A 26,662-nucleotide genomic window follows, 5' to 3' on the forward strand; every position below is an offset into this window, starting at 1 on the left:
AACAGTGTTGCATGTCGTGTATAACTTTCTGCTTTGCAACCTTGATGAAAAGGAAATGCTCTTAATTCAAAAGTGTAAAAATTTTAAATCAAATTAACACACGCATTCAAAAGAAAATACTGCAAAAGTTTAGTAGGCGTGAAAGCATAAATATTTGCGGTTGGCTTGACACTAAATGCAGGGTGAGCCATATGCGGCAAACGCAATTTAACAAATAAAATAGATTTATTAAAAATTATGTTTAATTTAAATTTTAAGCTTGGATAGAATGCTTCGCCTGTTGTTCCACTGCAAGATTATGCAGCACGAACTCATGTCTGAATATTGAATATATACTATTTTTTCTGAATCCAAGCCATACTCGATCATTAACAAGAGATTGGTTGGGATGAAGCGCATATTTCAAGGAATCTGAGAGAGTCAGTTTAAAGTTTGAATCATTTGATCAAATGTGACCAACACTGCAAAAGACATGCAAAGTAGTTCTAAACTTTTTCCAAAAATTTGAAAAAAATACAATAATAACGTACCATCTGATATAACTTTGGCACGGACTGACAAAATGAAACTGCACTTTCACGTATTTTAATACAAATCTGTATAATCGCCTTCAAAATAGGCTCCTGAACTAATACAAACATGTCAAGGCTTAAATCAATTTACCATACACCTTTATAAGCCTGGGCTGGGATGGCCCTTAGTGACTTCAGTCCCTTTAGCGATTTTTTGTTTTTCGGTTTCGGCTAATTTTTTCCATTCACTAGATTGTTGTATAGTTTGGACGTCATAATAATAAACTTACGTCTCGTCACCAGTAGTGATGAGTTTGGCGAATGAATTGTGACATCTTCTTTTTTATTGACGTAGTTGAGTGAGTTTGCGACAGCGCGAGGCGTTCTTCCTTTTCGCTGTTTGGCGCCAATGGGAAATTCCAGGTGAAGCCAGGTCCTTTTCCACCTAACCTTTTCTACGGAGGGGAGGACTTCATCCTCCTCTGCTACCCCAACGGGTACTGCGTCGAGAGCTCCCAGAGCTGGAGTACTTTCATCCATTCGGATGACATGACCTAGGCAACGTAGCCGCTGTCTCTTAATTTGCTGAACTATGTGAATGCCGTCGTATATCTCTTACAGCTCACCGTTCCATCGAATGCGGCATTCGCGGTTGCTAATGCGAAACGAACCATAAACCTTCTGCAGAAACTTTGTCTCAAAAACTCGTAACGTAGCAGGACGGGAATAATGAGTAACTTATAGAGTTTGGTCTTTGTTCGTCGAGAGAAGACTTTACTTCTCAATTGCCTACTCAGGCCGAAGTAGCACCTGTTGGAGCTATTCTGCGTTGAATTCCGAGGCTGACAATATTGTTGGTGTTAATGATGGTTTCAAGATTGATGAAATTATCTTCGACTTTGAAGTTATCAATATCATCTGTGACGAGAGCGCCAAGTCGCGAGACGACAGTTTGTTTGGGCAGGAGATATTTCGTCTTGTCCTCGTTCATTACCAAACATATTTGCTTCGCTTTCTTTTCCAGTCTGTAGAAAGCAGAACTAACGTCGCAGTTGTTATGGCCAATGATATCGATGTTATCGGCGTACGCCAGCAGCTGTACGAAGATAGTATCTTCTCTATTTATTGCTGCAGCTCGAATTATTTTCTCCAGGAGTGGATTGAAGAAGTCGCACAATAAGGAATCGCTTTGTCTGAAACGTCGTTTGGTATCGAACTTCTTGGAGAGGTCCTTCCCGATCCTGATGAAGCGTTTGGTATCAGTTTTCGCAGCCGTTTTAGCGGGGATACTTATCCGAGGCTGTTGTTTCCTTTTCATTAGTAGAGATTTTTACGTGACGGGTCCGAAACCCAGCGCTCAACAATGAGGAAGGGATGTTTCGCCTTCTTACTTTAGCAGAGGATACTTGATCTAAGAACGGAAGTCTTGATCTGCTTGAGCCATATGTAAAAGATTCATTTCTGGCTACTCCCAAGCGAATGGCGGTCAGAGAACTTTCCTCACTTGTGTAAAATTCTATACATGACTCCATCCGTTTTGTGTTTTTTTGGTTTCGGTTAATTTTTTCCATTCGCTGGATTGTTGGACAGTTTGTTTGCATTCATAAACTCATGTCTCGTTACCAGTAGTAATGAGTTTGCTAAATGTAGGGACCTCAGTTATTTTGTCCAGCATCTCTTTTGCGACCTCTATTCGACATCATTTTTGCAACAAAAAAAATGTTTGATTCTTTGGAGCGAATTTAGCATTCACACGATTTACTCGTATAACTTAAACATTAACTAAAATATGTTGAGTCGATCTACGAGATACCTTGGGATCTTCTGCTATTTCTCTGATGGCAGCATTAACGACTTTCGCCGAATGCTTTGTGCCACTAAAATTTTTGTTTTCGTGGTAAGGCAAGCTCCCAAAAACTTTTGCAAACCGTCGATCACTTTTCAATATTATATATAATTATAATCAGCAAAAATCGACCAAAACCATAAAAAAGCAAAAAGGTCAGGTCTTTATAATGGCATTCTTCAGAACTACTATCAGCTTCTAAGCTTTAAATATCTTTCAAATAACACTAGTACAAGATGCTAGAATTAGTACAAGAGGCGGAATTTAATGTCAATCAAACGATTGGCCGAAATTCTCTTTTCAGCTTACTTTTAACTCATCAACGCTATAATCGATGACCAAGAATATAATCGTATAACCCTTATGCTTGACCTAAAAATAAACGAGTTCTTAATTATCTGGTGGACTGACTCTTAGATCCATTTCGCAAAAGGGAGTTGTACTATTTTGTAGCTGTCGTACGATTTTTTCGTTAGACATGGCATTTTAACAGACACAAGTTTCGATATTTTCAGCAAACTTTTCGAAAACGAATTATGGGATAAAATTAAGAATAATAATAGAATTTTACTGATATCAAAAAATGAATCCGGGACAGGCGGTGCAGTGTGCGTCCAAATTGAACTGTTCGAACGAGGACAAAAATATCAAAGCAACATGTTGAACACATCGTTGTAGCTGTAGAAGTGTAATGGCTCTGAGTTTCGACATCGATATGTTAAAACGGATGAATTTGGCTACATCATTACGTTCCACGTTTGTCCGGCAAAGTGGCTAAACATTCCGCTTCTTCTTTATTTGCTTAGACACCGTTTACGCGATTATAGCCGAGTTAACAACAGCGCTCCAGTCGTTTCTTCTTTTCGCTACGTGGTTCCAATTGGATATTCCAAGCGAAGCGAGGTCCTTCTTCACCTGGTCCTTCCAACGGAGTGGAGGTCTTCCTCTTCCTCTCCCCGGCGGGTACTGCGTCGAATACTTTCAGAGCTGGAGTGTTTTCGTCCATTCGGACAACATGACCTAGCCAGCGTAGCCGCTGTCTTTTAATTCGCTGAATTATGTCAATGTTGTCATATAACTTAAACAGCTCATCGTTCCATCGAATGCGATATTCGCCGAGCCCAAAGCGCAAAGGACCATAAATCTTTCGCAGAACTTTTCTCTCGTAAACTCATAACGTCGACTCATCACTTGTTGTCATCGTCCATGCCACTGCACCATATAGCAGGACGGGAATTATGAGCGACTGATTGAGTTTGGTTTTTGTTCGTCGAGAGAACAATTGCCTACTCAGTCCGAAGTAGCACCTGTTGGCTTAAAAACCACAAATATTTATATAACGGTATTGGAACATTTGAAGAACGAAAAGCGATCCCACTTGGGAAATAAAAACCACTGATTTATCAAAATCGATTGACGGACCCATATATAAGATAAGATAAGTTAAGATAAGATAAGATAAGATAAGATAAGATAAGATAAGATAAGAAAAATAGATGACAACTGCGCCGCGACCAAAGGTCTATTGTGTCATCTGCTATGTCACTATAACCCACCTAACCCCAGCATATTGATAAGCTCCAATATATTACTAGGTATTATATCTATATTTGAGAAAAGGAGTCCAGTCAATCAGCAGGTGCTCCAAGTTTCAGGCTCCTTGTCGCAGAAACGACAGTTTGCACAACAAGCTAGGCCCATATTATGTAAATGCTTCTTGAGTTTACAGTGGCCAGTGTAGAATGAGACAAGTAGCCTGAGTTTATCCCTTGGGAGGTTGATGCCATATTTAAACCTTTTAAGGTTGTAACCACCCATTAGCAACTTGACATAGCACATGCCTTGGATTTGTTGTAAATACCCCTGATTGTCCACTCCTTCATCCTTGCGGAACAGATCCTTTATGGTATGCGGATTGAGCGCAATAAAAGGTACAGGTCCTGCCGTGTTGGTGATTGCTGCGTAGCGGGCGAGCTTATCGGAAAGTTCATTCCCGGCTACACCTTTGTGACCGGGCACCCAGATAAGGTGCACTTGGTTACGTTGCGATAGACTGCACGACCGTTCTCTACACTCCTGCACCACTAATAGTCCAGTCATTATAGTAAGCTCATTATAGTAGGTATACCCTACCATATGTAGGTTTTGAGACAACTTTAGGGTGTCAATATACAAGTATTTACAGACATATAAATGGGTGTATCGAATTCCGAGATTCTTACCTAATTTAAGCTTAAATGACTGGACTATAACGATTTAATCTTGTAGGCGGAGATTGGATATACACATATTCGCCATAAGTCGAGTAAATGGTCGAAAATCACTATAAGTATTGGGTATATTAGAGCTAGGGGAAGGTCCGATCCGAATCCACTGAACTTTTACTTCACATTGTCAACATTTTTTGGTACTGAGAAACTCGCTTTATTAGAGTTTATATTTTATTTTACATTAGAGACTATAGCTTCATTATTTAACAATGTTCAAAGTGATAACCAAATCTTTCTTCAACCTCAGTTTTGAATAGTCTCATAAACAGCACTCTTCGCAAGTGTCAGTGTTGTACCACAAACATATGTAATAAAGGATATTTATTTACACAATGATAATAAGCAATTCTTGTCTCTCAATTCTTTACAAAATATAGTGATAAATGTGAAAGAGTCTGCGGTCTGAATTCATTGCAAAACATGGAAATAGAAACACAAGCTCATATCAGTATAATGACACACAGCGTTGGCAAACTAAGCGCAAGCAAAATTTGGAGAAATTTAAAAGAGCCACAAATTCTATGCCGCAGACTGACACATTTTCATGGTCACTCGAACTAATGCCGTGGAAATGCGAAATTCAACATTTGCCGTTGACCAAAATCGTATTGAAATGTATGAGGCGGCAGGGAAGAAGCCATAGATCAGTCCGTGGCGGTGAGCCCTAACTGCAACACGCATAGAGTCGCATACATGCATGTCTATTAAGGCAACGGTCGTGCCTACCTGCCAGCTAAGTTGATTACAAATAAAAGTCGCGTTAAGTATGTCCATACAAGTATAACCTTGGTGACAACACTTGGCGGTGTGAGGGGTGGAGTCGGCTCGAACGTGAGCGGCGTTGGCAAAAATTAAACTGCAACACAACCAACCTACTGTCTGTGTGTGAGTTTTGCTGATGGATGCGGGACATTGATGAAGCTGCTGCGCCGCTTGTGCCGTTGATGGAAACGATGTGAGACATAGAGGGTATTTAGGTATGTATTAGGCACAGACTGGACTGGACCAGTGATTACCGCACTGGCAAACGTTGACAATATCGAATGCTGGCCAACATAGAGCATTATGTCTACTCTAACTCGGCATGTGTGCGTATGTGAGCGCGTGTGTAGGGCGAAGTGTTTACTGAGTGTAGCTCATTGCCGGTTGGAGTGTTGCAACATTAATCAGGATAGTGAGTAGTATGTGGCTTACTTTCATACAAACATACATACATACATATGTTTATGTATACACACATTTACTTGCGTCAAAAAATTTCATGAGTAGAAAGTAAAATACGGATTAGTCAGGTGCATGTGTGAGTATTTGGGCATATTTCATGGTCGCATTTTGCGCGTTGCGTCATTTTATTGCTGCACAATTGTTAGAAGGCTATTGATTGTCCGGTAGAGTTAGTTGCTGTTATCGTGCTTTATGAAGAAGTATGTGAATAAAGGATTGAGGTACATCACGATGTTTCTAAATAACAGTTTTTAGACATTGATCTGACCGATATCGGATCACTAAATCATTACTGTATTTAGCTGTTATACAAACTGGCCGATCAAATACGAGGAAACCTTTTTTACTTGACGAGATATCTTCACGAGCTTCTCTATGAAATCCACCTCTGAAGGGTATTATAGCTTCGGTGCGGCTGAAGATAGCATATTTTCTTGTTTTCTTGTAATTATTTATGTTTTTGATGTCATTCTCTTTGAACTCAGTATTAGAGTTAAAGAGACAAAGATTTGATAAAATAAAACATATTGAGTAGGATCTCTTGCGATCTTCTTTGCATCTGTTGGTGCGTAGTAATTGCTTACAATAGTTCAACAATCGCTGATTTTGCGGATTTTTTATTATTTATTTATGTGAGTTTTAAACTTTCAAGACTAGTTCTTGCAACATTGAGTTAGCTGACTATGATAAATTTCAAAGACGTTTTGTCTGACTATTGTGAGTCAAACAGAAAAATACCTTTTCAACCATTTGGGCATACAAACAAATGTTTTTTTGTTCCAGAGCAACTGTTGGCATTGTCGTATTTTTATACTCTTGCAACATGTTGCTATAGAGAATAATAGTTGTTGAGTATGTATTACCAAAACCTACGTTAGGTAAATTATATATATATCAGGTGCGGATCAAATTTTTTGAATCTATCTATCAAGCAGTCAATAAGATTTTCCATTTCTTTGGTTTTCAAAGCATATACTTTTTCTGGAAGCAGCAAACTCAGTTAAAATCTATCCCATATTTCTCTAAACCGCGGAGAATGTATCAATCGAAAATATGTGTCGCGGATGGAGCTGAATGCAGCATCTGTTTCAAGTTCTCTATCAAGCCGGATCTGACTAGACGTTGTTTGTCTTACCAAGGTGGTTAGTGCGTCCATTCCACACTGCCAATTGGTACTGAAAATTCTTTGCATTCTCAGGGCGCTGATCAACGCATTGATTTGATCCGCTGTGCTTTTGAGCGCCGTAGAGTAAGGCTGTCGTCAGCAGGTGCCGACGTAAAACACACCGGACGTTGACGTTGTTTGTAACACTTTGTAACTTCAGAGATATCTTAGCATTATTTATTATATTCACAAATGGAGGCAGTCTTTAATTTTGTTTTTGAAATAAAATGAAAAATTGTTGGATTAAATTTCTGTTACTTTATATTTTTTCAGAGTAGTAAAAATATTAATAAGACCTTTAGCCCTTGAGGGGTGGGTAAAAATTTCACCCATTTCCCTCCTCTGAATCCGCCACTGTATTTATAAATGATAAAGATGACGAGACGAGTTGAAATCCGGGCGACTGTCTATCTGTCTGTCCATCCGTCCATCCTTCCGTCCATGCAAGCTACAACTTGACTAAATGAAACTTGGTATATGGGTTCTTTGGCAAAAAAGTAAGGCGAAGTTTGTAGATGGGCGTATTCGGACCATTGTCACGTCCAAAAAACGACAATAACCGAAAACATGTAAAGTGCCATAACAGAGCACTTAATTAAGCTATAGGACTGGGCACCTGTGGGCTATCCCATTTAGCACAATTTTAAATTCCATTTGATTCTTTCACTTTCCAATGTACAAATCAAAGAGGATTTAATATAACTAGATAAAACTTTGCAAAAATAAGAATGTCTTTAGAGTATGCCACCTTATAACCATAAATTGCGCAAATTCAACCAATACTGCTTACCCCAGGACCTATAGTCGACATTTAACAGAAAATATAAGTTAATGTGTGAGTTAATAATTGAAATTTGCGGAAAACGTTTTCCTGATAGTAAAATGTCTGTGGCGTACCAATGGATTCAATCGGGTCAATTCTACTCTGAGTTTCCATCCTCCTAATATAAAGATTTTCGAACTTCCGGGTAACTTTGTACCACATATTTCGGCCAACATGTGAGTTATCTCAATGAATATGAGAATATGATGGAGAGTGTGCTTTGATCATAACAGAGTATCTTTGTGTTTAAAATAGATAAACTTGGGCGAAAACTTGACCTAGCTCCCATTTAACAAATATCAGAATTTTCGAACATCCGGCTGACTTTGCTCCATATGATTGGTGATTGTATGTGAGGTACTTTATGAAACCCAGGGAACATTTAAAATCGGGTCGATACTACCCTAATTCCTATATACTACATATGTATAATGATTTTGGTTTCAACAACAAAATTTACATCGAATATGTCGGTGTATGAGTTAAATATAGTATCCATATGTACATATAAAATTGCTTAAATTTCAATCCTCTGGTTGACATGTTACACCTTAAAGTATTTCCCTGGCTTTGACTTTTGCAAGTTGTAAGAATAAAACTAGCACTTAGCCCTTCCTTACTTGTTTAACATGTTTTCAATTTTCGATAATTCATTTGAGCTTTTCGATTAGTAAGTGGTGAATTACAGCGTGATGTTTTGATTCAAAGCCTGAATCCAAGAGGGATTGTCTGCATGAACTTTAGACTTTACATAATATACTTAACAAACATAACATGACAGTTTGACACGATCCACGCGTGATCTGTCAAGAAGAGGCTAGATTTTAACCGATTCATAAAAATCACTAGAATAAGCTTTGTTTTACACGAACTAATCTTGCTACCCCTTAAAGTTAACGAGACAAGTTTTATTGTAACAGAAGTCGTGTTTCTGGTCAACCACTATATGCACCAGTTTGGAGATGGTGCTTAGTATTAATTTTTCTTATACAGCTTTTCCAGTTTTTACTGCAGTTAGCTCTCAAATACATATGCACATATGTAGATATGTACAATGCTGTGCAAACTGTATGAACAGTTAGGTTTTTGCACATTGATGAAATGTCAAATAGTAACCGACATAATGAATGTGAAACGTATTTTTACTTCCACTTGCTACGTGATTTTTCATGATTTGCGTGACATTCGCTCACAGTGAGCGTTTATAAACACACATACATACGTGTATGTGTATTGTTGCTGTTTACGTTGAAACATCCTGCAAAGCCGATGACTGTGTTAGTAAATCGGATGTCTAAGCCAAAGCTTTGCGTTGGCATTTATCATTTGTAGGGCAGCTTACTTCGAGCACAGCGTGTGGGAGAAGATTTTTGAAACAAATTTAATGCGGCAAATTGCATGTAGCATTGTGGTTTTGCAAGAAAATTCTCTTAATTATTTCCTTTACAAAATGCCTAGACGGAAATGCATTATACACCTGCGCTCGGAGAATTTCTTTACAAAGTAAAATAAATGCCACAAAATGTTGCAGAACAGCTTGCAAGTTGGCCGGTTGTAAGTGTGTATGGTTAAGGCAAAAAAAAAACACACCTAAAATATTTACATATTTCTTAATTTATATTCGTGCTTCACAAGTTTGTGTATGTGGTAAGCTCACATGTACATTTGCATTGTGTGGGCATTAATGGCAGCCGGAAATGCATTACATGCTCGCATGCGGCAATTAATCAGTCTTATTTGCATGCAAATCTTGGCAACGCCACACTGGCGCAAGCGAAAGTCCTTTGGAGCAATGGCGAAAGCACAATGCAAATTGTAACGGTTATTTTTAGCCCTCCTTTAAGTATAACCTACTCACAAGAATTGTGTTAGTGAGTCCAAGAAGTGAAATCAACGGGAAAAAGTGAAAATAGCTAGGGGTTTCGAAAACAAAGTGCTAACGTTATCCTTTTACAAAAAAAAATAAATAAATGGCATTTCAGCGTGCAAAACTTACGCCTACTTACAAATCGCTCAACTTTATTACGAAAATCAACGAAAAATTAACGAACTGTGAAGAATGTGTTTGACGCGTTCGCTCAACTTATGTACCTACTGAGCGTACTATTCGGAACACCATCACCCATCTTGAAACGGAGCATTCATTATTGAATAATATTCGACCGAATAGACCACGACCAGCACGCATTGAAGAAAATATAGCAGCCGTAGCTGAGAGTGTACACGAAGACCGTGAAGAGTCGACTGGGCGCTGTTTGCAGCAACTAGGACCGACGTATAGAACAACTCGTCGAGATCTTAATGGAAAGCATACAAAATACAGCTTGTGAAAGAAATGAAGCCACTCGACCCTCCCAAGCGACATCGCTTCACTCAATGGGCTCTTGAAAAGTTCCAACCAGATCCGACGTTTTCGAGCCAAATTTTATTGAGCGATGAGGCTCATGTCTGTATCTATGAGTATGAAGAGATTTAAGAGCTGCAATTTCATTCAGAAAAAAAAAATTGTTTGGTGTTTTGTGGTTTGTGGTTTGTGGGCTGATGTCTGAAATTAAAACTCGGCGACATTTTATTTCAACAAGACGGCGCCAGTTCCCACACATCGCATCAATCAATAGTTTTATTGGAAAAACACTTCAGTGTGTAGATAGTTTCACGTTTTGGGTCGGTTGATAGACCACCAAGATCATGTGATATCCCGCCGTTAGACGTTTTCATGTGGGGATATGTAAAGTCGAAAGTCTATTCAGGCAATCCTGCTTCAGTGAGGCATTGGAGCAAGACATCACCTGTGTCATTTGCCAGTTATCAGTCCAAAATGCTCGAACGAGTCATCGAAAACTGAACTCTGATACGTAAAAAAATAAATGCCAAACAATGTTCTTTCGAATGATAATTTAAATTTGAAGTTTCTGTGCTTTTTTTTAAGTAGAGAACCTCGAAATGGATCATCCCTTAATTTAATGAATTTAGCTTTGTTATAAATATAAGGGTTTTTCATTATGTTTTGATAAAGGTTCCGGGCAAGGCACCGTCGCAATTTGCTCGAATAAATTCCAGATAAAGGGCCAAACTTTCGACCACTTTTTGCAGCAATTGAACCGTATTACAGCAATAACTAGCGAATTTTCGCTTCCAGAGCCTTAATCGTCTGTAACTTATATGTATGTGTAAGCAATCAACTTCACATAGTCTCTCAAAAATAGCACATCGGTTAAGTCGCACGATCTTGGAGGCCACATCACAGACCCACATCGCGAGATAATCACTCCCTAAATGTTCCCTTTAATATGGCGCGTAGCGTCGTTGCAACCAAAGGTATTCTACATCAATATCCTTCAATTCCGGCAGGAAAAAGTCATTAATCATATCCCTATAGCGTTCCCCGTTGACTGTAACATTATGATCGGCTTCATCTTAAAGATTGATTTCGTCTAACCGCAGAGACTTTCTGAGGATTTTGTTTACAAACGTACCCATTAAACGAAAAATGAGCTTCATAGTTGAACAAGATTTGTCTGTCATTCGGGATTGGTACCGGTTTCGAATGTAGGATGCGCGTGATGGTCCTTCGGCTTCAATTCCTGCACGAGTTGAATTTTGTAACGAATATTCTGCAAAATCTGGATCTTAGTACAATATTTGCGCGGGATGGCAGATGAACTTACTCGGGTCTTCCTCGGTTTTCTGCTCCAAGCAGCAATAACGTCGTTGATACGCACTGTACAGCATCTCTGAAAACGCGGGTTATCAGCTAGACTAAACGTGGTATATTTATTACCAAATCCTAAATCAAAATGAATATTACAGAAGAAGGCAATCAATAAATTAACTCCTAAATATTGAAAAATTTGGAAAAATTACAATTTTTTTCATAAACATCTCCTGTTAGCTCGCTATCTTGACTCAGCGATGCTGAAAGCAGTTCTTCGTGGCTGAGGATAACCTCTTGAATCAACTTTCCGTTCGACGAGTTCACGTTTGAAACAATAAGATGTTGCATAGTGTCAAATTACCTCCAAATGGTGGATAGGGTAGCAATTCGTAGTCTAGTCCGGTTTTTCTCTAATTCAACCAATTAATTCGCCATAGTAGAGTTCTGTACAAGTTATTTTTGTAGATCATACTTTGTGAATCTCAGAAAACGTGGTCATCACAGTTTGGACAGATAGGACAGTTTTCACTTTCTTTGTGACAGGTTCGGCTAGTGAAGTTCACTCTTTCCACTGTTCCTTCTTGTCACATGGTTAAATCGTCTAATTAATTTTTCAGGCTCAATATCCAGTAGATGATCATCAGTTATCTCGCCCACCTTCAAGCGGGAAGAGACTCACCAAAAGTCGATGTGCGACCATATTGAAAAACGTTAAACAAAGTTTTAACGATGGCCGTTAAGGAAATTACTGACCATATACAACAACAAGTTTTTTTTTATTTTACTGTCTGATTTTCTTTCTGAAAACAAGAATCAACTACTGACAAATTTTGCTATTTTTTATTTTAAAAAATCCGTGGCCGACGAGTCGAATTCTACTGATAAACTGAAGTCATGACAGCAGCCGCTAATGAAGGTATGTACTTGTCGTACTTACTACCAGCCCACTTAAATAAACAGAACCAGACTTTCCAGAAATGTCTGTTCGTTAGATGATAGGAGATATTTCCTCTTGCTCTCTTTCACTACCAAACCCTTTTGCTTCGCTTCTTTATCTAGTCTGGAGAAAGCAGAACTAACTCGCTTGGTACAAAACGGCTCGGAGGATCTTTCGCGAAGAAGGAGGCTTATCCCACGGTATCACTGGTATAATATCCTAAAATTGTATGAAATCGATTTCTAACTGCCCCTGACTCTTTCCCCTGCGGGTAGGGTGCCCCTGCGTGGAGGCATGCCTGTCGTAAGAGGCGACTAAAATCCACATGCACTGTGTCTGACATAGCAGGTATTGTTTTAAATGTCAGCATGGTCAAAGTCAGAAATAGTGCTATAATATTAGCTTGAAATGATATTATACTCTTTTTATTAATTCCTAATATCAAGGCATTTGTTGTTCAAGCGACAAATGTCACCAGTCATTGAGTTTGGGATTTCGGGAGCTCAACTAGTAGTAGCAAAAGCTACAAAGTCTCACCAGAGACTATAAGCTGGTACCACGGGGAGCAGTCTGCCTTTGGAGTTTACTCCAATCTGCTCATTGGGTTTGGCCCTTTGTGGAGATTCGTGGTGGCTGTGGTTTGACCTAAATGCAGGCAGGGCATTTAGTCCAATGCATTGCGGCCGGGTGCCGAACCCAGAGTACGGCAGAGGTTTTAGGTCGGCCGGACCAAGGCGGATAGGATATCCCGTTCCACCCGAACCAATTGGAACTAAGGTATAAGTGCAGAATGCATTCATACTTTGGTTCTCCAAGGTTTGAGTGCTGAATGCATTTATGCTTTGGGGCGCTGATCAACGCATTGTATTGATCTACGTGCTTCTAGAAATAGAAAGCACCGTGAGGTTAGGCCTTCGTAGGTAGGTACTCAAGTAAATCACAACGGACTCTGTCCCTGACTCGATATAAAGTTAGTATGATTTTCTTATACATACAAGGTCCGTATACATCTTTCTATATCCAGCTGATTCGAAAATTTCTCCGTCATTAAATGAACTAATCTAATGACCAAATATTGCAAATACAGCGAATATTTATTTCTAAGGTATGGAATGCTTCTTTCTTTATACTGTACTAGATGGAATTTTGCTAGTATCCCAGGTATCTTAGACGCGCATAAATACGCCAAAACATATTTATGAACTCAAACAAATGAAGTGCGCACACAGTCCACGTCATAAAAAATATACAAAAGAAAATCCCTAGTTAAGTGAAGCACGTCGTTTAGTCACATTTGCTCCACATGCCAGCTTTATAGCTGCAGTGATTCGTGTTGTGTCGCAAACTGAGAAACGTTCGTGGATCCACACAAGATGACGAGAAAATTGCGCTGCTGCTGCATGCCACTTGATTGAGTGAACTGTTGGTGGATGCAGTTGAGCGCACTGAATAGAGCACGTGCTGGCGACATTTTGACAAAAAACTTAAGCCAATGGCCAACAGAAAATGAACGAACAAAAAACATATAAGAAAGCAAGGAGTAAAGGTGGTAAAGAAGAATGAGGTTACACGTAGAACGGGTGGAACGAAAGGGTTTCTAAAACACCCTTCCACCTTTCTGTTTGACAAAGTGAAGTTTGTAGTGATGACTAAATACGGGATAACACACGTTTTAAGGAATGGCAAAAGGTACAAAAAGTGCCCAAATAAATAAAGACAAAACAGTGGTTTCGAAAGTAAAACGAACGAAATTGGCGAGAAGACAGGTAATAAGTACATGCTGCAGGCTAAAGCCGCAGGCGCTTCACGTGTGAGCCATAATGGAGATTGTGCTGGTCAGTTGGTCGTTGTGGGCATAGTCCGTTAAGCTGCAGGTAGACCTTTGTATTCATACTTTTGACTGCCACCAAAAGGGAACTTGCCAAAAAGAGCCACTTGTGCGCCGACGAGCTGCAGCTCGGTGATAAGTTGCCGAAGTGCAAAAAACGCAAAAAAAAGGGCTTTGCACAATGATGGGTGGTTTGTGTGGTAAACTAGCCGACAGAGTACCTTTTTGAAGTCAATGAACAATAAGAGTTGGGGTTGGGGAGCTGTTGCAACATGAGACTGCGGTAATTAATGAGCAGCTGCGCTGACAACCGACAATGTACTCTTTTATTTTAGGCAAACCGGTGGGACACACTCTCCAACAAACACTCACCGGCACCTTTTTATGCAAATTTACCGTGTGTACTTATGTATATGCTATATTCGAATGCAACCATGCTGGCTGTTGCCTATGTACTTACAATGTATATTGAGCGAGATGCGCTTTGAAACCGACGGCGGTACACCGTTTGATGCAATGCAGAGGTATGAGCCCATTTCGTTGCGTGAGATTTTCGTCAGCTTCAGCACTTCGCCGCGAAATGAAGACACTGTGTGCGAGACAAAGCAGAAATAAAGAGATTTAGGAAATAGATAATGTTGAGTTTTTTTTTAGTGCTAGTTTTAAGAAATTTGTATTCAATATTTGCTCACCCATCGTCTTTGTGCCGATATTGTCTTTGAGCACGATTTCGTTGCCGTCCTCCCGGCGCCATGTCACGATTGGTTCCGGATAGCCGCGTGCCCTAAATGTAAATCATATTATTATTTATAATTTTATAAATAAAATTTTGATAATGCTGCGATAATTCCTTTTTTACAAATTATATATGTTTATTTTGAATTTTGGAAGGAATGTTAGTATTTGATCTAGAGTTTATCGAATTGGTAGTAAAGAAATTACATAATTAGCTTCAAAATATATAAATATATAGAATAATTATATATAAGAAATCGAATTCGCTCTCTTTACACCTTTTTCGTCCTATTTGAAACCAGGTATTTCTGATCACAAACGTGATGTTAGAAAATGTTTCTATATGGTACAAATTTAAAGAAATTCATACATAGCGGCACGAAACCGACTGGAAATGAAAGATAGAGTAACAAAAATGAAATGGAAATTATTTACCGGCGATCTGAAGTCGTGGAGAGGGATAGAGGGGGGCGGTTGAAATACATTGTGACAAAAGAGTACCAGGAAATTGTAATTTAAATTCCCCGGAATGACTGTTTTTAATTACTGTGCCAATATGAGCGCGATCCGTCAACTAATTTGCTTACAGCAGCTGCTTAAGTCGGTACACCTAAGTAGTTTCAAGAAAATTCTTGAAAAAATAATTTGTCTCCAATTTTGTATTTCCACAAATTTAGGGTACGAAATCGTCACGAATATTGGAAAAGACTTTTGGTGACACAAAATCTACGAGTGGTACAAAGTCTTCAAAGACGGTCGAGAGATCGTTCTGAACGACCTTCGACCGCGAAATCGTAAGTCAAGTGTTAGAGAGATGGCAAGAGGCTCGATAACTCTCGCGAGTCCATTCCAATGATTTTGGTGGATATTTTGGGTATGAAACGCTCTCTTGCTTGACTCGTTCCTATAGAGCTGAATTTTTTTTCAAAAAGTGTACCGTAAACTGGTTTCTTTAGACATGCTTGATCGTACGAATTCCGATCCTACATTCATGGAGAGCATTGTAACTGCCGATGAAACATGGGCTTATGAGTTACACATACAAACAAGTCAACAATTATCGGATTGGAGGGGGTAACAAGAGCCGAAACCAAAAAAACCACGCCAAAGCCGCTGAAAAATCAAGGCGATTCTCATTGTTTTTTTTTTCAATATTCGTGGTTTGGTGCATCATGAATTTGTTCCTGAGGGACAGGCGGTCAATTAGGAGTTCTATTTGACCGTAACAGCGGCCGAACACGGCCGGAATTGTGGAAGAAAAATTTCAGAAGTGTACCATCGCATCGAGTCACGATTGTGATCGAATTTAAAATCAAAAACGCAATGAATACAATCGATTAACCAGCGTATTCACCAGATTTGGTTTCGTGTGATGTTTTCTTGTTCCCCAAACTGAAATTGCCGTTCCGTGGAACTCGTTATCCGTCGATCGAAGAGGTAAAACAAAATTCGCGGAAGGAGCCGAAGGTCAAAAAGTGCTTATAAAAATTGTTTCGCGGACTGGAAAAATCGTTAGCATAAGTGTCCTAAGCAATGTCGAAAGTTTGTGCAATCAGCCCAGACTTCCCCTATATACCCTAAATAATATATTATTTTTCGATTTTTCACATCTCTTTAAATCACTTAAGTTATTCAAAATATGTGATATGTTCGTGAATTTAAGTCGAGAAGCTGTCTTATGAACTATATGGTTTAGCGCTTAGTATTATGAATGGAATTGGTTTAGACCACGATTTAAACCTTATATGTAATGTAATAAATTCCAAACTTTTAGTTGACGTTTTTGATATATCCTCAATAAAAAATTTGGGCTCTTCGGTAGAGTTCATGACATATATCTTATGACATATATCTTATTTGAGAATCATTTTAATATAACTTTTGCTAAATGGAAGTTAGATATGATTATTAAACCAATTTACTCTATGACTAAAATATATAGTAAGATTTGAAGACATACATTTCATTTGAAATCGTTTAAGTTAAGGGAGAAAGGTTATACATATATTATATATTCGTGGTATTCTTTAAGCAGATTTATTAATATCATTCAGTCATAAAAAGCTTACTTATATTGGCAGAATGATTTATTAAATAAGTGACATTTGGAATAGTAAAAATATTAGAAATATTTTTATTATCAAAAAAACCTACCATTATTGAAATGTAGTAGTAAGAGTAAAATTTTAGATCTATCGTCTAGAATGTTTTCCACCATACCTACATATTTATACTAACAAAATTATGGAAACGCTAGTAAACAGTGAAACTACTCTAATATACACCATAAAAGGATTGCCCCCCTGATGGGTAGTATCATCTCTTTGAGATATTCAGAAAGAACTGGGGCCTAAACACCGGATAAATGATATATCTGAATGTACATGGCCGTCGTTAGACCAACTCTTACCCAAAGAGTAACAGAAATTTAAAGGAATACAGAGTTACCGAAGTGATTAAGTCATCTGCAAATAATGCGCTTAATAAGCTCCTGCAACAACTAACATATACGTTTTCATACTGAAAGTAGCACCATTTGCTTAAGGATATTGGTGGTTGGAGCAGGAAAAGTTTTAAACATAGCTAAATTGTGAATCAGCTCAAAACAAAGTAAATAAATGAGACAATATCCTCCCAAGGTTATACTTCAATTGTTTCTTCCCAGTCAGAATACTGTCTAGATGATAATGCAGAAGAGTTTTAGTACGGGAGAAGGATATATCCTCAATCTATACCAACAGGACTGCGATATAGGGAGTAAACTCTGTGGATCTTGATATCTCTACAATCGGAAGTAATATACATAAAGAAGGCCTGTGGAGTTCTACTGAACAACTACGGGAAGATACGGAATTCGCACAGGCAGAGCTAGGCGGCATTAATAGGCTTGTCGTCGCTAAAGATTAGTTCCATGAGTGGGACAGTTGGAAGTTCACTGGCATATCAACTACACTTGCCCATAAGTTGAGTTTCGGTAACTGGAACATTTTCGGTAACGAAAAAACAGAGATGTGTGCTTTGACTTTCTATATAAATTCAAGGCAGAGATAAAATCGTGATTGCTAAGAAGGATATAGAAGGAGCTCAATGCAAAATTTTAACAAATAACTTAGAATAGGTAGACACCTACAATCAAATGCAAGATAGCAAAGCGGATTTGGCAAGACGAAACTAAAGACTTAACAAATAGGTCCAGGAAGATTATACATATACAAACTTATATCTGCTATAACGGTCACTTTTATAGTAACGCACACTCTTTTTTCCCCAATGATGTGAATACTTAGCCTTATAAACTGGGGTTTATGGAAACACAACCCAAATATGGTACGGTTGCTCATCTCGTTACACGTAAGGCATCGGCTTAATAACAGTTTTAACTAAACTATACCCACACTCTACTGATAATTTTTTTATGCAAAAAGCTGATTTCTGACTACAGTCAAAAAAAAGCAAGCTTGAAAAAATCATTGTATAAGGGATTTCCCTTATCGGCCGATTCTGCTGCAATTTTACGTTTGATATTTGTAGCTCATCAGTCGTCGCTGCCTTGTTGGCATAGACCATCGACTTGACGTATTCATTTCGTGAGATAACACGTTCTTCTTCTTCTTGGTTTTTAATAAATCGAGTGAGATATTCGCGTGTGGCTTGTGGTGCTGTACTGTTGGAACCACATATTGTCCAAGTCCATGCCAACCAATTCGGGCCAAAAATATTAGGTTATCATTGATCATCAAAATCCGAACCATTTTCAAGCTGTTGCTCCCCCTAATTCACGAATATACAACAATTCAGGTGGTCAAGCGACTTCAGTTCTTGCGTCAATTTGATCTTGTAAGAATGTATTTAGGTCAAGATCTTTTCGCAAAATTCGCCATAGCGACGTCATTGGGTCTTCCTCAATTGATGCGCCAGCTGTAGCAATATTCTTTTCACTACATGCACTTCTTTGTATCATTGGCACGGGAACATTTTGTACTGTGCCTCTGAATCAAATCTTTCTACTAGACGCTCAATTGATCTGACAGGACGATTATGACGTAGCGTTGTTAAAGTTGAGGTCACTGCCTCCGAATTTCGGTGGTAAATTGTAATAATTTCGACTCGTTGTTGGATCGTATATCTTTCCATGATGAAATGGCAAACTTACTGAAGAAAAATGTCAAAAGACCGAGGAAAAGATATGACGTCGTTTGTTGTCAGTATCGTTAGAAGAAATAGTTATATGTATATGACAACTCACTTTCAATTCACATGTTTTTGACGAATAGTAGGAAGCCTCAAACAGCTTAATTTTAATACTTAGCAGCCTCTGAGATTTAATAATTATTTCAACATTAAATATGAATCAGTTTCTCAGTTTACCACACTGAGTTCTATTAGTTACCTATGAAAAACTAAAATTAAAAAAAAAAAATAGTGAAACTTGCACTTAAAGTCGCATTAAAAAGGTCACCACTATAATTTTTAAATTCTACACACTTTTTATTGTTTCTTATCGCACAAAAGCAGATGTCATTGCCAGAGAACTTAAATTTCTTTAGACCCCCAAGCAATAGCACACACACACAATATTATATGTAAATAAAAACTGAAACTCCCAGAAAAATGAGCTAGCGGTATGAGAGCGTCTACTCTAGCTCTCACCGAGACACTGGCTTTGTTTAGCGCGCACCCGTAATGTATGCAACACTTTTGATGATTGCATTACTTGCAGGCAAATGTCTACCGAACAAAAGCCGGCAGCTGCAGAAGTGTAAACAATGGCGCTGGCTGAACTGCAGCCAACTCGGTTAGGTCCATTTACACAGTGTCAGTGACTGGCTTAGACTTTCAAAGCATGTTTGCATACTTTTGGGCGTTTAAACATAAGTGTGAACAACTTGCTGCCGGCTAGTAAGCGAAAACAGGCTAACAAACTGAGGCAAAGCAACAAAAATAAATAATAATAAAAACGCTGCAGCAGTGTTGAAAACTTTCGACGAAAAGTTCGGCAGTGGCAGCATCATAAAGTGCAGTGCATTAATTAATTCATTTGTCGGTCGGAAATTATTTAGCATTCCATTTAAGTTCAATGTCTAACAAGACGAGACTGGCTGTTGCAAAAATTGAATAAAAGATAAAACATATTTTGCGAAAATTTTCGAACTCCAACAAAGTGGAAATTTAGCAATGTACTTAAGTTAAATATTAAGTGAAACTCACTCGCCTTATGACCCGCTGCAACCTTTTTGCTTCTATGTACACATACTTACATATGTGTGTGTATGTGTGTTCTTTGGGTCAATAAATCACCAACAAAGTAAGCAGCAAATACAAGCTGACCAAATACTTTGAGTCCTCCGCACACCGCTGCAATGCCCGATATCCTTACATGTGTCTACGTTCCTTTGTTGCGTTCGCTCTACTTCGCTGCAACACTTAGCCATTCATTATTGTGGCAAATGTGGTAGAAATTTTGCTACTTTGTGGTACATTTAGTAACTGTATGCTCGACTCTGTGCAACTGGGGTGTAGGAGCAAGTGTGGCGGCCAGCGAAATGGCAAAGTTCTGTCCACTAAATCAAGAAGAATGAAGTGTCGCTTAATTTGTTGACATTATTACTTAATGGCGGTGGCGGACACACACTCCCTAACCTTTGGGGCGGCAAGATTTTGTTGAATTATTTGTTGTGGTTTTATTACTGTTGGGCAAAAGTAATTTTTTATTGGCCAAAAATTATCACAAATGACTTTGAGCCAGTTTCCAGCGCTGTGTGCACAGTTTTTGTTGTAACCGCTGGTGGCTTTGAGGATTTTAGTAGATTTTAATGAGCGCACTATGCTAAAGCAGGTTAAACAGCATAAAATAAAAACGAAATTAGTTTGCGTGTATGGATATGTTGGGTTTTGACTCTCAGATATGTAGCTACATTCAATATTGCGTAGTCGAAAAAGTCTTTTCGTATTTTGTTAATACATGTCGTTGCAGTCGTATATCTCCAGAGGTACAAATAATATTGTCTCATACCATATAGTGTTGTAGAGGTGAAAATGTGAAAATTTACGCTTAATTTAACCAAAAAAAAAAATTAATTCAGGGAAGTTGAAAAAAAGTTACATCTGTTGAAAAATGAGTGAAAATAATGAAGAAATTCGCAATATTTTGAAGTTTTGGTATAAGAAAGGTAAGAATGCCACGCAAGCCACCAATGAAATTTGTGAAATTTACAGAGACGATGTTGTATCAGTTCGTGTAGCACAACAATGGTTCCCTCGCTTACGTTCTGGAAATTTCAATTTACACTGTATTTTCTCATATATACTCAATCATACTCAGTATTAAAAACATTTTGAATACTTTTTGATATCGGAATTACGTTATTATACCGAAAGTTTAATATAATTTAAAAATTTTTTATCGGATAAAATTATCGACGAAACCCACTTACGTGGTTTGTCCGGAAAGTAATATGACTGATTTTCTTCCACCGCGACTGTACTTCGAACCGAAAGTGACTGGATTCGGTAAAGGGTGTACCGAGCACCTGGAGAATCAGGGCAAATATTTTCGCGCGACGTGTTTCTGTGAGTGGTACCAGCCGAAAATGCAGCGTTCGTTAAAGCAGAGGTGCGCGGCTAAATTCTGTATAAAATTCGGTAAATCTGCGACAGAGATGTTTGATATGATCAAGCAGGCTTACCTAGATGTTTCTTTAGCAAGAAGTGATGTGTTTCGGTGGCACCATGCTTTTTTGGAGGGTCGGGAAGAGGTCGCTGAGGAATGAGCAAATCCAAAGTGAAAACGATGCTCATTGTCTTTTTCGACATTAACGCCCAGTTTTACATGGAAGTTCTCAAGAGACTCAAACGAAATGTCATTTGGAATTGGGAGCCGATTGGAAGTTGTACCACGACTACGCCCCAGCTCACACCGCCTTCTTCTGAACAGCTACCTAACCAAGACCTTCATCCTAACGCTTCCACAGCCGCCCTACAGCCAAGATGTGGCCCCAAAAACTTTTTTTGTTTCCTTGCCTGAAAATGCCGATGAAAGGCAAGTACTTGGAGACGACAGAAGGGATCCAAGCAGAAGGCACCTCCGCTCTCAAGGCGAGTGTGAAAATGGATGAAATCGGAAGGTAACTCCGTTCATTCTCCATATAACTGTACTTTTTAAAATTACTTCAAGCGCAATAAATCAGTAACTAAATACATCAGAGACATAAAATTTTACCTCCGATAAGGCTTTACGGCAAGTGTGAAAATTGGACTAAGGGGGTGGCACTGCCCGCTTTTTGCAGGAATCCCATATCTTGGGACGCGACCAAGCAATTTCGACAAAATTTGGAACGTGACATTCCTCTCATATTCCTATGTCATAATGTGAAAATGCACGAAATCGGACTACAACTACGACCACTTCCCATATAACACAATTTTAAATTCCATTTGATTATTTCACTTTGCAGCACACAAATCAAGCAGTAATTAATATAACGGGATAAAATTTAGCACTAATAGTTCCTGTAAAGTATGCAATTTTACCACGAAAAAATGTTCAAATCCAACAAAAACTGTTCAAGCCGCTAGGTGCCGAATATTTGGACCCCAGTATCTATAGTTGACTTTTGCTCAAAGTAGGTGGTATTGGGAAAAAAGATAAAATCTAGTCAGTACTACCCCAATAACTCTCATATACTACATATAGTACAACAACTACAACCAGTTGCCACAGAGTATTATAGTTTTATTCACCTAACGGTTGTATGTATGTATGTATATCACCTAAAACTAATCGAGATAGATGTAGGGTTATATACATATATACAGTATCCGACAAAACTATGTATACCCCTTGAAAGTTGAAAAGAAAATTATCATATCTTTTGAAAAGTGAAGTTTGTTTTTTTGCATGGTTTTTGTTTTTGCTTATGAGTATACTATATACAAAAAATTAAATAAATTTTCTGCATTTTAGTGCTAGTGACTGCAGAATACGCGGTAATCTGAAAAAGAGAAATTCTTAGGAACGACAAAAGTATGTATACCCGAATAAATTTTGAGGTTATCTTCACACTAGAGCTTCAATATTTAGTGTTGCCACCCTTAGCATTAATTACTGCCAATAGACGTCGAGGCATGCTGTCAACCAAGTTTTGAAGGAGTGATTTGGGTATATTTTCCCAGGAGTCTTTCAATTTATTAAAAATATCGCGTTTATTTGAGCGGCAAGAAGATCGGTCAAGCTTGTCATCCAAATAATGCCATAAGTGCTCAATGGGGTTTAAGTCGGGGCTTTGGGCAGGCCATGGTAGGAGTTCTATCGATTTTTGTTCGAAGTATTCTTTTGCAACCCGACTTGTATGCTTGGGGTCGTTGTCCTGCTGGTATACGAAGTTATCCTGTATGCCCATTTTTTGCGTAGCTGGCTCCATATTGGTACTTAGCATTTGAACATAAGACTCTCCCGTCATTTTACCTTCGATCATTACGAGATTTGAGAGACCACTGTAGCTAAAACAACCCCAAACCAATACATTTCCGCCTCCAAACTTTATGTTGCTTTGAATGCATTTACTCTGAAACTTCTCGTCGCTCTTTTGCCAAACTTTTTGCCGTCCTTTAGTATTTTTAAATTCAAATTTGCTTTCATCACTCCAAATTACTTTTTTCCAAAAATTTGGTGGCAGTTTGTAATACTTTTTTGCAAACTCCAATCGTGCCTTTAAATTTTTCTTGCTGATGAACGGTTTTTTAATCTTGTAGTGGCTGGAATACCCGTCCTCTCGAACTCTTCGTTGAATTGTTCGCTCGGAAACATCTATTTGAAGGCTCTGCTTAATAAATCGGGCTGATATAGTCGGATCTTTTTTCACTTCTCTCACTATTTTTGTCTCTTCGCGCACTGTAGTTACTCTGGTGCGGCCTGATCTTGGAGCACTCTCTAGCCCACCATTTGTTTGGTAATTTTTTATCACTTTTTGGATTGTGGCCTTGCTTTTAGAATATTTGTTTGCAATTTTTCCGTATCCCATTCTATCTAAATGATCATGAACAATCAATTTTCGCAGGTCAAAGCTTTTGTCTGCAGATCTTGGCATTTCACTAAATAAAATCTTTATATTATTTACCCAAACACTTTTATGGAGTATAAAATGATGAAATTTTACTTTTGTCGAGTTTGTTTCTAAATATTTGCAAAAACTATTTACGCAAAGAAGCACTACGCACAAATATTGCCACGGTATACATAATTTTGGCGCCTGCAAAGTTCAACTGATCATCAACAAGTGCACATTCTGCAAGCAAAATAAAAGCTAACGGTAAATATCATACCGTTATTATTTGTCAACTTACAGTGTGCACTTACCGTATGTGCAATTTTTGAATTGTTGATCTTTTGAAAAAAATATTCAAAGAACAATATAAAATGTGCTGGGGTATACATAGTTTTGTCGGATACGTATATATAAGGGATCAGGATGACAGAAAAATTGAAATCCGGTTGACTGTTAGTCTGTCCGTCCTTCCGTGCAAGCTGTAACTTGAGTAAAAATTGAGTTGTGGGTTCCTTAGTACAAAAAAATGTCTAGTACGTAGATGGGCGTAATTGGACCACTGCCACGCCCACAAATCGCCATTAACCGAAAACATGTAAAGTGCAATAACTAAACAAAAATTAAGATATAAAGCAGTAATTTGGTACAGAGTATCTCAGTAAAAAGGGAAATTTGTGGGATTTTTTTTATATATTTTTTTTACAATTATTATAAGAACTTCAACCGACAGTTTGGAAATACATAGATGAAATCCTCCTCGTTCACTCGTTACTAAAATCCCGATAAATCAATAACTACATAAATACGCCAGAGACATTAAATTTTACCAACGAGACGGTATGAGAGAGCTTTACGGTAGGCGGTGTGAAAATTGGATGATGGGTGTGGCACCTCCCACTTTTTAGTAAAATTCCATATCTCGGGACCCGACCAACCGATTTCGAAAATTTAGTACATGGCATTCTTATTATATTCTTATGTCATGTTGTGAAATTGGACGAAATTAGACAACAACCACGCCCACTTCCCATATAGCACAATTTTAAACTTCACTTGATTTGTTCAGTTTCCAGTACACAAATCAAGAAGCAATTAATATAACGGGATAAAACTTGGCACGAGTAATGCGTTTAGTGTGTGGCAATTTATAACCAAAAATTTTTAACATCCAAAAAAACTGTACAAACCCCTAGGTACCGAATATTTACACCCCGGTACCTAAATTTAACTTTTTATGAAAAATTGCTAAAGAAAATTTATGTTTTTTTTTATCTAACCTTACTAGTTTGTTTAGTTTTATTTTTGGTGAATATTTTCTAATACACTCACCGACATGTTAATTTGACCGAACTGCCTTCTGGTACGATCACATCAGAAGAGGTATCTTCCGCAACAAAGTCTGGTGGTATTACGACATCAAGAAAACCAATCTATAAAGAGAGAATTCATAGTAATTTTTTTTTTTTAATTATGGATATAATGAAAAATAGTTAGTTTTATTGATGAGATGCATATTTCTGAAAATTCGTTATTACTAGACCGACTATGACTAAAATAATAATTTTTGACAAAGTTTTAGTCAAAAATACCAGAATTTAAAGTTTTTAAAAAGGTTAGTGTTAGCTAGATAACTGTAGTGCACCTTTATAAATTTTATTTTGAACTAATGTCAATAACATTGAAAAACAATAATAATACAAATTATGGCTTTAGTGCGCTTCGTTGCTCCTCGAACGCTGCTGGTTGATTGGCGTGATCCTTTGATCTAATATAGCCCCAGAGAAAATAATTGAGTGGCGTTTAATCACAAGATATTGGCGAAAAAACTTAAGCCGACGCACCGTCTTGCTGAAAAAATTGGAAACAAAGTCCGGAAAAAAAGTCGGTCAAAATCGTTTTGTAATGCTCACTATTCATGATAAAGACATTTCTTGCCTCATTACGGGAAAAATGATGCCGTCATACCACAATCGTCAGCAAATGCTCAATTTTTGGGATACAATTGCCTTTCGTGAACGACACCTGGATTTGTCTCACCGAAAATTTTGATTGTGGACGAAGCCATAGAGGGGCCTCTTTTGAGAAGATGAATTTTCGATTTACCGGATCGATAAGGCAACAACTAAAGGACTAGTTCGCGTATATACAAACAAACGGACAGGCAGACATCGCTAAACAGACTCAGCTCGTCATGCTGATCCTTTGTATGTATATACATATATATTTTACAGGGTACCCGTTGTTTCCTTCTGAGTATAAAAAGCTCCGTGAAAAAATTTAGTATACCCTACTTAAGTAGAAAGATGCCATCAACGTTAAACTTATGTTGCTGCTCTCGTTCCAGATCAGATTCATCTGTTGCTTTTGAGAATCGTAAATCGATTGAGACAAAAACTTACCGAACGAAATCACATCTTTGAGATATTCAGACACTTCCCTCAAAGTTATTGGTAGTCCAAGTATAGGTTACCATGCCCTTTTCTGAGAATTTGGTGTTTATTTCTTATTATTGCGACAAGTAATTTTCACAGGCTTCTCTTGAAGCCAACTTTACTACATTAAGGGAGTTCTGTACTGACCGAAACTAATATAGTCCGACGGTGCAAGATCTATATGGCTATAT

General features: G+C 38.1%; 1 protein-coding gene across 1 annotated transcript in view; it reads right to left on the reverse strand.

The window, feature by feature from the left end:
• LOC120775304 (lachesin) overlaps window positions 1-26,662 on the reverse strand; it is a 90,618-nt gene that overhangs the window by 17,790 nt on the left and 46,166 nt on the right. The window contains exons 4-6 of the mRNA XM_040105438.1: window positions 25,369-25,469; window positions 14,953-15,044; window positions 14,721-14,849 (exon numbers count right to left, since the gene is read on the reverse strand). Of these exons, the coding sequence (XP_039961372.1) occupies window positions 14,721-14,849; window positions 14,953-15,044; window positions 25,369-25,469 (322 nt within the window). The remainder of the gene's footprint in view (window positions 1-14,720; window positions 14,850-14,952; window positions 15,045-25,368; window positions 25,470-26,662) is intronic.

This window comes from Bactrocera tryoni, chromosome 4, assembly GCF_016617805.1.
Source record: "Bactrocera tryoni isolate S06 chromosome 4, CSIRO_BtryS06_freeze2, whole genome shotgun sequence".
NCBI lineage: Eukaryota > Metazoa > Arthropoda > Insecta > Diptera > Tephritidae > Bactrocera > Bactrocera tryoni.